This window comes from Camelus ferus, chromosome 5 (genome assembly GCF_009834535.1).
Source record: "Camelus ferus isolate YT-003-E chromosome 5, BCGSAC_Cfer_1.0, whole genome shotgun sequence".
NCBI classification, from domain to species: domain Eukaryota; kingdom Metazoa; phylum Chordata; class Mammalia; order Artiodactyla; family Camelidae; genus Camelus; species Camelus ferus.
The window spans coordinates 19,078,711-19,092,009 of NC_045700.1; the positions used below are offsets into that span (position 1 = coordinate 19,078,711).

The following is a 13,299-nucleotide window of genomic DNA, read 5'->3' on the forward strand; positions in this document are numbered from 1 at the left end:
CTGCTAGATTTTAGGTCCTGAGCCATTATAAGAATGGTGGTGCCATTTGTTGAGATGAGGAATATTAGAGGCAAAGTAGAGAGAGAAATCCAAAAGCCAGCTTTTGAACACAGAAAATTTGAGATGGCATTAGCCTTCCCACTGAGATATTACAAGCTGGAGTTCAGAGAGTGATGGGGGTATAAATTTGGGCAGCAGCAGCAGCTTAGAAACTTGATATATATTGATAAGAAAGACAAGAAACTGGGCCTTGAGGAGTATTCATAGATTAGAGCAAAATCTTACAAATCAGACTGAGAGCCGGTGGGCTAGGAGGAAAACCAAGAGAATGGGAAGACAAGAGAGATTTTCAAAAAAAGAGATAGCAATCAATAGTTTCCATTGGTTCTGATAAGTTTACTACGGTAAGAACTGGCTGTTGAGTTTAGCAAAGGGGATTCTGTTGATTTCGATAAGGGATTTCTCTGGGATGGTAGTAAGTGTGATTAAAGTAAGTCCAAGAGATAATAACGGAGGAAAAGAAGAGAAGTGTGTGGAAATAGCAAGTATAGGCATGCTTTAGAGCAGTTTTGTAGTAAGTTTGAATAGAAATGAGGTGATGGCCAAAGGGAGCTTTGGCAAGGAAACTAATGATGCAGGATATGTAAGTACAGGGGCATTTTCATTTGGGAAAACCTTCCATTTCAGTCTTTTTAAGGCCTTACTCTTGGGCTTGTCGGAACCCCCAGAAGTGCTCTTCTTAAATCACCTGTGAAACAGATAATCCTAGAAACCAGTATTTTGGGAACCCAGTGGAAGAAGGCTGATGGGGCTGACAAAATGAGGGCCCCTAAAAGCATCTACATTCTAACCCCCGAAATCTGTGAATATGTTATCTTAAATAGAAAAGGGGTCTTTGCAGATACATTAAGGTAAGCATCTTGAGATGGGAAGATTGTCCTGGATCATCTGGTTGGGAACAAACAAGAGTCATTAAAAGTGGAAGGGGAACTGGGAAAGGGAAAGCAGAAAATGTGACTACAGAAGACAAGGCACAGAGAAATACAAGGCTGCTGACTTGGAAGACAGAGAAAAGGGATCATGGCCCCAAGGAATGTGGGGGGCTTCTAGCACCTGGAAGAGGGAAGGGGGTGATCCTCCTCTAGAGCCTGCAGAAAGGAATGCAGTCCTGCCAGAGCACTGACATCAGCCTAGTGAGTTCCATGTAGGATTTCTATACTATAAAATTGTAAACTAATAAATGTGCATGTTTAAGTCACTAAGTTAGTGGTAATTTTTCCAGTAAGCTAACTTTTATTTAAACCCTATTTTTAGCATGATATCCCTATCCTTAATTGGGCCACGTGTTCTCTAACCCAGAGACCCATTTTGTGACCCTTTCCAGATGATAAACCTTCACTTACCTGTGGGGGTGGGGATGCGGCCATCACCTAGCTCTGTGAGGTGGGGAAGGCGATCTGAGGGCTTCGGTACTTCTTAAACTGGAGGATTTATTGGAAGTATGTTTTTCAGGCCCACCTTCATCGACATTTCCAGAGGTGCTTGGTGCCACAAATTTCTGAATTTTTCATGTGTTCTGATGTGTAAATGGAGTGACTTTCTTTGTTTTCCCATGAAGCCTTAGTCATCCTGTTTCTTAGTATGCTAAGTCAGTTACCACTAGCCCATCTATTTTCCATTCATTGCCTTTTCCTCTCCCATGTTCTTTGTCCTTGTGGGATAATATCTTTCCTTCCCCACCCCACCCCCTTTTTTTCCTTTTTGTAATAAGCTCCTTGACTATTCTTTTTGTGGCATAATGGGAGTGAACAGAGACTAATGCTTATGTTCAACTGGACATCATTGACCAGAAGTATTACCTCCTCCTTTTCAGTGAAATAATAAAAGGACATCAGTTGAGAGTATGCAGCCAAGAAGGACAGCAATGTCCAGGTTTTAGGTTTGACCAGGGAAGACATTAAAGCCATCTCGCGGTCCATCCTTCCACTACTGACTGTGAGCACAGGAGAAATGGAAGGCCATAGATGACTCTCTGCCTCGCCTCCTTGCAGTAGAAGGCATTACTTACATCTCCTCTCTGTTAACCTGCTTCATACAATGTTAATTTTTTATATCTTTATACCTCATAAAGCTTTTTTTGTACCAGATGGTAGACTACTTTGCAGTTTTCCTGAATTAAAAAAAAAAAATGGTGGTCTACATAAAAGAAACTCCTAATGTAGGATAATTCATCCCAGCATAGTATGATTTGAGGAGCACCGAAATCTCTTCAGCACAACCCTCTTAAACGCTTATTCCTTGGCTGTGGCTTTGTGCCAGAAATCACCAGATCAGCAAATAGCACCATTTATCTCATCATCATTGTCATTTTCACTTTCACTTTGATCGTTACCACTGAAATAACATGCGATCTTGTCTGCCTTTTTTTCCCGCAACTCTGTACCCAATTACCCAGGGAAGGGCATGGTGCGTAGTAAGCCCCTCAAAATGTTTACTAAATGAATGGTTATTAACAGTAAGTTTGTATCCCAGTATCAGCAAAAGAGGCTTGTATATGGCAAGCCTTTATTAAATATTTTTGAAAAAACAGTTTAAATATAAACTTCTGAGATACAATGTAAATGCAGAGAAATAGCCACATCATAGGGTACAGCTCCATGCATTTGCACAATAGGAACTCACCTGTGTAACCAACCCAAAGGCTGAGAAATAAAGTATCACCAGGACTACCTGAGCCCTGTCAGTCAGTAACCATTCCCCCAAGGGTTACTGCTCTTCTGTCTTCTGACACCATAGATGAGTATTGCCTGTTTCTTAACTTCCTATGAATGGAACGCTAGTCTGTGTTGTTTTGCGTCTAGCTTCTTTTGTTCAGCATTATAGTTGTAAGCTGCATTCATGTTCTTGCATGCAACAATAGTTTATATATTCTCATCATTTTATAGCATTTAATTCAACAAGTTTCGTACAATATATTTATCTATTTTACTATTACTGAATAGATATTTTAGATACTATGCTGCTGATTCTACTTCGGTGGATTTGAATAGTGGTGCTATGAACATTTTCAGGCAGGTTTTTTTCCCTTTGGGTGGAGGTCTACATTTATACACATTTCTCTTGCATTTATAAATACAAGTGGAACTTTTGGGTCACATAGTGTGTATATATGTTTAGTTTTCATAGATAGTGCCAACTAGTTTGCCAAAGGATTTATGCTCCAACCGGCAGAGTGAGACAAGTTAGCATTGTTCCACAATGATGCCCACCCTTGATGTTTCCATGTTTTTGATTTAAGCCATTCTGGCAGGTATATATTAGTATAATAATTTGGTTTTAATTTGACTGAACCAACAGCATGATTATATATCTCATCTTCACCGACACTTACCTCAAAGCCTAGAGTCAGCCGAGCAACTGCAGGATGTGCAATGATGCCGTGTGCTCAGCTGCTGCATGGAAACGCTTGCTTGTTGCCCTTTGGTTGACGATATGAAAAGTCCTTACTGAAATGCAGAAAATACCTGAAAGACAAACATGTTCAGTTTCTTCCACATCACTCTGACGTGACCTTAAATGTACTGAGCAAAAACTAGGGCAGCTTAGATGCTGTGAGAGAGAAGTTAGGAAGTGTCTGAGTCACCGGAACTATGAAGGGTCTAGCTATTAAAAAAGTCATGGATTTATTCAGAAGAGAGCCTTCAAGATTGGTTGTAATAAAAAGAAAACTCACCGTGGGCTGAACTCTGTTGTAGTCTCTTTAGACGGAGAGCTCCTCAAGGATGACACTTGTCTCTAGGCTTCCCCTGCTCTGCTGATTAAAGGGCTCTGCCCTGAGTCAGTCACTCAGTAGAGCCTGACTGGCTGAAGGAGGGATGTTGTTTTCTCCTGGTTTCTCTGCTGGTCTTGTTTCCTGTTTAACTGTCTTTTAAGGGTAAGTAATTATGAGACATCACTATTTTAAATTTAGTCCTCACTGTTTTAATGATCAAGGATGCCTGTGCTCTTGCCCTGCAGATGTGTGAGCACTGCTGCTGGTGAAGGTGGAGTGGTGGAGAACAGCCTGTGCGACCAGCATGACGTTCCCCCGGAAAGCCAGTCCTGCTCTCTGCCATGTCCTGGGGAATGTGTCATGTCCGAGTGGGGACCTTGGAGCAGATGCCCACAGGTAATTTTTCTTTCCTTGTCAACACCCTCATCCTCCAGGGCTGCCCTCACTGCTGTTCTTGACACTTTCACACTGCTGCTCTCCAAAGCCTTTCTTCCCAGAACATGGGAAAGTGATTTTGCCTAAGAAAGAAAGAAAAAAATGTCAGCAGCTGAGACTGAGTAATTTAAAAAGCCAGTGCTTCTGTTAAGGCCTTTATCGTGGGAACATGGACAAGGAAAATGAGCCTGTAATGATCATGCTAGGATTCGAATGCATGCCCATTGTTAAAGGGGCTTCTTTAGTACCAAAATGATTCTCTTTAATCTGTTGGTTCTGTTCCATTTTTATCTTGGCAGAATCAGTATGTCTTAGGAGCTCAACAGCACTGTGTGATTCAGCTTCTGTAGGGATGATGTTTTTGCCTTGTGCTATTTTCCCAAAGATGGGGTGTTCTTCTGCCATGCTCTTCTTCGAAAGCTGACCCAAAAAACCCTTTTATAAAGTCTTAAGTATTTGCCTTTTTCTTCTTTTTAAGAAGAAAAAAAAAATAGAAACATAACAGGAGTATGGCAAAATAATTATTCCTTGAGTAGCGTGGTTCAACTTAATATTCTCAGAAGATAAAGTTGGATATTTTAGACTAAAACTTTTGCCTAAAGTGCTAAAAAAGAAAATGAGGATAAGGAAAATATTATATGGCTCCAGACATTGGGAAGGAAAGAATTAGAATACTTTGATTTCAGTGGTGATATTGACAATTTGTGAAAACATTGTGAAAAATCTGTATGGAAATGGAAAATATTTTTGGAATCAGTTAATATCCTACATTTGTAGTTTTTACTTATTGATTTCCTATTAGTTATTGCAGATTTATCTTTGATGTTTCTATAATTCCATTCCTGAAAGAGATTTTCCTTTGTTCTTATTATTATTTGTTGCATTTTTCTTTGGGGATAGGACAGTACAATATTAAAATGACAAGGCACCAATGAATCGTGATTTGTAGGGATGAAATGCTTCTCCTACTAAGTCATTTATTTTGTGCCTGACTTGAATATAATGAGAATTTACATTTCATGAGCACTTGTGTTGTACAAGGCACATGTAAGAATTCTTCCGTTTAGTCCTTGCACGAATCCTACTAAGTACGTACCGTCATCAGCCCCATTGTACAGCTGAATAAACTGATTCTCAGAAAGGCTAAGTAGTTTGCACTACTTACATCACTTAATAAGCCATGGAGCTGGGAATGAGCCTTATTCTGTCTGATGGAACCAGTGCCTTTGGTCTCACATTCTTGGCTCAGTTACCTTAGAAGCAATGTAGATTTACACTCAATAGTTCTCTTTCTTTAAGATGCAACATTTATTTTAGGAACAAAGCTAATTATTTTAGCAGTCTGTATGATTATTTCATGACTGAGTACGTACATTCATACTTTAGAAAGCATGGTAGCATACACTATTAATCAACTTGCAGAAAAATTCGCAACCTGAAGAAGTGTAATTAATTGTAGAGGTCATTCTCTTCCTCGCTTCTTTTTTTCTAATTTGCTCACAGAAGACTCCATTAAGCTGTAATCACTTTGCAATCAAAATGTTGCCCTCTTAAGTCCAGGGATCTGGCTGCAAAAGCTAAAATGTTTGTCCTAGGAGCGTTTTATATGATGTTGTGACGGCTTGGCATCCTGTGTTTACCCCTTCAGGCTTCTTAGAGGCAATTGTCTTTAAAGTTTGCTCTTCTAAACATAATCACTCTATTTTTGGAGTGTTGAGAAACTAGAGCGAGAGAAAATACTTTAACCTCCTTTCATGTGTCTGGAAGATGACACCGATAGTTACTCTCCTGTCAGCATGAAGCAGAGGGGTTGTTTCTGCAACTGCTTATATTCCTTCTGAGTTCCATACTAATAATAATAGCTCTGACAACAACAACAATAGCTGTCACTGAGCACATCTTAGGTAACTGGCACCGTGCTGGAGTTTCATAGCTACACTTTGCTATGATGTTAGAACACCTTCATCCATGGGCGCTCAGGTCACACAATGGCCTTCTTTCTTAGATGCACACTGCTCTCAAGTGTAAATGAAGACTTTAAAATGAAGGGAAAAAAAAAGATAATCAGGGCTCATGTCTGATTATTTTCCCCATCTCCAGATACGCTGCATCATTTTAATAAATCGCAGCATCTTAGCATAGTGCCCCAACATCACGGAGCTTAAGCACCACTGGATGGTGATGATAATTGTGATTATAGCAGAGTTAGCAAGCTGGATCTGTGTGCTTGAAGTGTAATTAGCACTTCAATGTGCATTTTCTGAGAAAAAAGGAAACAATTGTTGTATAATTTTTCTGTATGCTGTGTGCTGATTCGTGGATTCTAAATATTGGCCATTATTTTACCAAGTTCTCCTTTGATGGTCTGCAGTGTGACATGTTAATGAAACCAATTCACTGTTACTGTTTCTTCTTCTTTTTCTTCCCAGGGCAGCTCTTTAGAGCCAAAAACATAAATAAGTTCGAAAACAAACTAACAGAATATTTCTGAGACAAACATATGTCTCTCTTATATACCCATAAAATGCTCTGAAATGTGTATTTTGATTTAGCTATAAAAACGTTACTTAACATGTAATAAGCTTAATAATGGTTTTAAACATGGTTAAGTAAATAGACACGGTAGGTAATGAAGAGAAACTTAGCAAAACCAGTTAATCAGTTTAAAATATGTCTTGAATTCCTGCGTGTGTCCTACACTCTGAGGCCAGACGTCTGTACCGGACTATCAGTGCTCCAAGGAGTGCACAGTTCTCAGGATCTTTTATACGTACATACTGTGTAGGTGTCGCATTCAGAGCTGATGAGCAGAGTTTATTAGTTCACACAGTGTTCACCAATAAAACGGTAGGCGTTACGGAAAATAATTTGAAATGCACTTTCTGAGTTAGTGATTTTCACCCAGCTCCTCCACCCCAGCCTAGAAATTCTGTCAGTACATTTGGGGCGGTTCCCATGAATTTATGTTTCTAACAACTTTTCAAGTGATGCTGATTCTCCTGTTCTGGGGACACCCTTTGAGTCACAATGCTTTTGGTCATTATCTCTAAGTCATATTCTTTCTCAATCTCACTTTAATCACAGTTTTTTTTCCTTGATCTTATTTATTTGGGGGGGAGTGGCATTTTTAAAATTCATTTTCATCGAGTTTTTGAGGTAGAATTGCCATACAGCTGTATATAAGTTTAAGGCACAATGAATAATGATTTGACTTATATATATTCGTGAAATGATTAGTGCAGTAAGTTTAGTGAACATCCATCTCATGTAGGTACAAAATTTAAAAAGAAAATTTCCCTCGTGTAATGAGGACTCCTAGGATTTACTCTGTTCACAACTTTCGTATATAACATACAGCAGTGTTAATTATATTTATCATGTTGTTCATTACATCCCTAGTACTTATTTATTTATCTTAGAATTGGAAGTTTATTCCTTTGGCTCCATTCCCTCTCCACCCACCCCCACCTCTGGTAACCACAAATCTGATCTCTTTTTCTGAGTTTGTTTGTTTGGTTTTGAAGTATTATTGACCTACAACATTGTTAGTTCCTGTCACACAGCATGGTTTGCTGACTATTGAATAAACACCTAGCATTATGTGGAAGCTTAGCTTACATTTGCAGATGCTTTTCCACCTGCCAGACAATGTGCTTAGCGCTTAAATTATTTCACTGACTCTGCATAGTGTAACTATGAAACAGATACTACCACCCTCACTACGTAGAGATGAGTAAACTGAGTCTCAGAGAGGTTAGGAACCTGTTGCTTTTAAAAAGCTAGAAAGAGTCACAGTGACTACATTAGCACAGGAAGTCTATATCCTCCTACCCAGTGCAGAAGAAATAGAAGCCACACTTCCTATAAATCTATTGTCTCCTGTTCTCTCTTACTTTGCTAATTAGATTTGCGAAGGAAGATACGTCTAAACTGAGCAGTCTACCTCATTTGAGTAGTTTGCCATGGAAGGGAAGGAAGTCATGAAAGAGGGTGTGAGCTGATGCCCTGGGAAGCCTGGGGGCCTTGTGATCGTAGCCAAGTTACTTACACTTCTGAGTTGTAGGTTCCTTATCAGGAACATATGGATAGTGACGTCTCCTCTTCCAGATTGCTTGAGGACTAGAGATAATATCTTTAAAATGAACAGCACAGCACAGAGAATTACTTAATCCAGGTTTATTTAAAAAAAAAAAAAAAGAAGAAGAAGAGGAAGGAGAAGAGAAGCGAATCAAAATTCCCCTTTATGTTGCTTATAGTATTGTCAGGAACCAGAAGGCAGCTGTATATTTTCTAAGACATGCAGGAAATTTCCCTTCCCCCACACAGAATGAGTTAATACTTGGTCTTACAAAAATAAAATGTCACCTTTGCTGAAAAATGACTTCTGCTTAATGTAATGGTCACCCCCAAAAGCAAGGCATCCGAAAGATGACTTTGAATGAATGGCTTACTGCACGTAGAGTGATTGCCAACTGCAAACTGTAACAAAGAGGTAAACACGACAGAGGCATTAAAAATTGTAATGGGACCATTTGAACTATACTGGGGAAAACTAGAGACTATAAATGGATCTAGCGAAAACAAACACAATTCAAGGCAGTATTTGAAGGAAATGGAAAACTATGTGTTTCACTTATTTTCATGTTCTTGTTTCTTCTTGTTCCTATAACACATGCACACACACATCAATATATGTGTATAATTTATTTTTTAACTCCAATATGCTCGCTTCTGTAGAATGCTTTAATGTGAGAGGAAGCTGATGGAATTATACATAAAAGGCCTTTTGCAATAATCTCTTTTTAAAGGCGTGTATGTACACATACACAGATGTATGTGTACACACATGTACAGGTATATATTTAATAATTGTTTATTACCAAATATTCCTCTTTTGTCTATCTAAATTTTTCCAGTTTTTATCCTTACCCTTCATACTACAAAATTATGCTGATGGGTATTCATAGACTCTTTAGGCGAGGTTTATAAATTTCTGAATTCAGAAACTGCTCAGCCCCTGACACATCCGAAAGAATATATAGTTCTCCATTTATACCAATCCGTACAGTGAATTTCCATTGAGTAATAAAGATTCTCTATTTATGACTCTCCTTGGAAACTTGACAAATAAATTTAAGCAATTACATTGATTTAAAAAAAAAAAGAAAAAGAAAGGAAGTTCTTGGAGATAAATTTCCAAACTGATGTATACTTTACAGAAGCCAGCTTTCAGAAACCTTCCCCAGAAAGATGACAAGTTTAGCAAACCTATTTGAACTTTAATTGATTCACTCCCAGCTGAATGCATCAAAGGCTGTCTAGGACTGCAGCTGGGCATCCTCTCACACTGTGGGAATTGGAGACTCATTAAACAGTGGTCCAACTGCAACCTGATGATCAAATGGTAACTCAGATCGTTGCCATTATCACCAGAACAACCTATGGAGAAAGATCACAGAGGGAAACTGCAAAGAAACTACATAGAGCTTAAGTGTAATCAAATCTAGATTCTATCGCAGTCTTAGTCTTAGTGTACTTCCAAAATCCATCTTATTTCTATACTGTATTCTTTAACTTTTTGTGTATGCAACACACACTAATGAAAGCCATTGCAAGTATGTATAGGCACAAATGCACTGCCATTACTCCTGCAGGCCAAGACACTCTTAAAAGAGAAACGTGTACCGATTTTCTGATAAATGGTCCAGAATTAAGCATTTGAGTTTAAGAAAAATACCCTTTTTTTTTTCCATTGTGCTTCAGTGTTATTTTTGGTAAAGGCTGTCAACAGTGACCTTCTATTACTGATGACTCGGCATTTTCGGCACCTTAGCGCTACCTCTGAAAGTTTTGCTTCCAGGGAAGCAATTTACCCCAATGTTTACTCCTCAGCAGCAAGCGCTTCATCAGCCTCTCTTCATGGTCTGTTACATGCACATGACAACCTGTATTTGTCTCTGGGGGGCATGTCTACTGGTCACGACCCTCAGGCTGCCTGGTGCTTTTCTTTGACTCACAACTGAAAGCCAGAGGGAAAAGATGATAATTTTCTATATTCTGGATTGCAAATCCTGGTTGCTTCTGTTAAATTGATATCAGCTCTTGTCAGAAGCCAGTAAGTCATTACTCAGGGACTTGTGGAGTATGTCTCTCCTGTGTGCAGTGAGGTTTCATATCCCTCAGAAACATTCTTATTTCCACAACTCCATTAGGTCCTGCAGAAAGGGTGTCTCATTTCACGTAGTTTGGCAGCAAATGACAATCCTACAAAAGCAGTCTTTGGGGTGCTCTAAGTTTTAAAATTTAATATGTTTGTTATCATTCTTCTTTATGCAGTGCAATTTCTTTGAATATTACGATCACCAATTTGAAGTTCAAAATAAGGGTTTTATTGCTCTCAGTGTCTCTGTCTCTGCCTCCCTCTCCTCTTGTCTATATTTCTATCTCTATAATATAAATTCTCAGAAAAAAATATATAAGCCCCATAAATTAATCACACAATTGCAATATTCATCACCTAACTTCAATATTGATCACCTAGCTTCAATAATTCTCTACATGTGGCAGTTTTACTCCTTTCCTCCTCCCCAGTTCTTATCTTTCCTCCTGTGAATGACTTTAACATATATCCTACTCTTTGTATTATTTCATCCGTGAATACTTTTATGTATCTTCCTAAGCAGTATGACTAATTACAACAAAATAACCACGATGTTTTTATATAAAAGATGATTTTTTTAAAAAATTAGAAACATGACTCATACAAAGTGTCAAAAAGTATTCAACTCATTAATGATTAAGTCAGCATGATAGTAGGGTTCAAGGAGATTCGGGAGTGGACAGAGAACTTTTACTTCTAGCAATAATGGACTGTCATTAGATTTATTTGGATTAGATTGAATTTATGCTCCCGCTGGAAATAACTAAAAAATACATGAAACAACAGTTTTTAGACATCAGACAATAGGTGGCATAGAACTATGATCCTAAGGGAGGAAAGCCTGATGAGGTGAGCCTTACAATCACCTTATAGGATGGAGATACTTTCGGGAAGGCTGGACCAGGAATGAGATCCCAACAAGATCATAATGAGAAGGCAGAGATCAGAGGTCTGAGAGGTAGAAGGAGGCTGAAATTTGAAGGGCAAAATATTGAAGAGGGTAGGGTAGGGCAAGGCCCTTATTTCTTCAGAGAGTTTTCTTCAATTGGTTCACTTACTAGGTTTTCCTCATCATATAATTATATAATCTATATATAATTATATAATCGCAAATAATTATTTTTATCTTTTTGATACATTATTTTTATGGACATAGTTTATTAGAAAGATCTTTCTAAATAGTGCTAAAAATTAAGTACAAAATTATTTCAGTTTTTACCTGGTTTTAATCATAATGTGATGTTTGAGCCATTTTTAATTGAAGTATAGTTGATTTGTAATATTTTATAAGCTTCAGAAATATAGCATAGTGATTCAGTGTTTTTACAGATTAAACTACATTAAAAGTTATTATAAAATAATGGCTATAATTCCCTGTGCTATACAATATAACCTTATTGCTTATCTATTTGATACATAGTAATTTAATCCCATACCCCTAACATGCCCCTGCTCCCATCTCTCTTCCCTCTCCCCACTGGTAACCAATGTTTTTCTTTTATATCTCAGTCTATTTCTGTTATGCTGTATTAATTCATTTGTATTTTTTTTTAGAATTCACAAACAAGTAATATAAAACAGTATTTTTCGTTCTCTGACTTATTTCACTAAGCCTAATATTCTCCAAGTTCATCCACATAGATCCAAATGGCAGAAATTCATTCTTCTTATGGCTGAGTAACATTCCACTGTGTAAATATACTATTTCTTTATCCATTCATCTATTGATGGACATTTGAGTATCTTCCGTATCTTGGATATTGTAAATAGTGCTGCTATGAACATTGTGGTGCATGTATCTTTTTTAATTAGTTTTTTTCCCCTGGATATATACCCAGGAGTAGAATTGCTGTGTCATGTGGTAGTTCTGTTTTTAGTTTTTTGAATAATTTCTATGCTTTTTTCCATAGCGGCTTCATCAATTTACATTTCTACCAACTGTCTACAAGGATTCACTTTTCTCCGCATCCTTGCTAACATTTGTTATTTGTAAACATTTTGATGATAGCTATTCTGACAAGTGCGAGGTGGTGTCTCATTGTGGTTTAATTTGCATGTCCCTAATGATTAGTGATGTTGAGCATCTTTTCATGTGCCTGTTAGCCATCTCTGTGTCATCTTTGGAAAAATGTCTATTCAGTTCTTTTGCCCATTGTTTAAATTGTGTTTGGTTTTTTTGACATTTAGATATTAACCCCTTGTTGATCATATCATTTGCAAATATTTTCTCCCATTCTATGGGTTGTCTTTTCATTTTGTTGATGGTTTCCTTTGTTATGCAAAATTTTTTGTTTATTTAGGTCCAATTTGTTGATTTTTGCATTCATTTCTTTTGCTTTAGGAGATAGATCCAAAAAAATATTGCTCCAATTTATGTCAAAGAGTGTTCTGACTGTGTTCTCTTCTGGGACTTTTTATGGTTTCAGGTGTTACATTTAAGTTTTCAATCCATTTTGAGGTTTTTTTGTGTGTGTATGGTGTGAGGTAATGCTCTAAGCTCATTGCTTTACGTATATAATACCCAGTTTTCCCAGCACCACTTACCAAAGAGACTGTCTTTTCTCCATTGTATATTGTAGTCCTTTTTGCCATGGATTAATTGACCCATAGGTGTATGGGCTTTCATTTTTTTCTCTGTTGAGTGTGATGTTAGCTGTGAGGTAGTCATAAATGGCCTTTCTTATATTGAGATGTGTTCCCTCTATACCCACTTTGATTAGAGTTTTGATCGTGAATAGATGTTGAATTTTGGCAAATGCTTTTTGTGTCCATTGAGATGAACATGTGATTTTTAGACTTCCTTTTTTAGATGCAGTGTATCACATTGATTGATTTGCAAATATTGAACCATCCTTGTGACACTGGACTAAACCCCACTTGATCATGGTATATGATTCTTTTTATGTATTGCTAAATTCAGTTTGCTAATATT

At 37.7% G+C, this 13,299-nt stretch overlaps 1 protein-coding gene across 1 annotated transcript in view; it reads left to right on the forward strand.

Annotated features, from left to right (window-relative positions):
• The window catches only part of THSD7B (thrombospondin type 1 domain containing 7B), a 657,597-nt gene that overhangs the window by 573,054 nt on the left and 71,244 nt on the right, over positions 1 to 13,299 (forward strand). Inside the window, 1 exon segment of the mRNA XM_032479372.1 lies at positions 4,018 to 4,168. Coding sequence (XP_032335263.1) covers positions 4,018 to 4,168 — 151 coding nt within the window.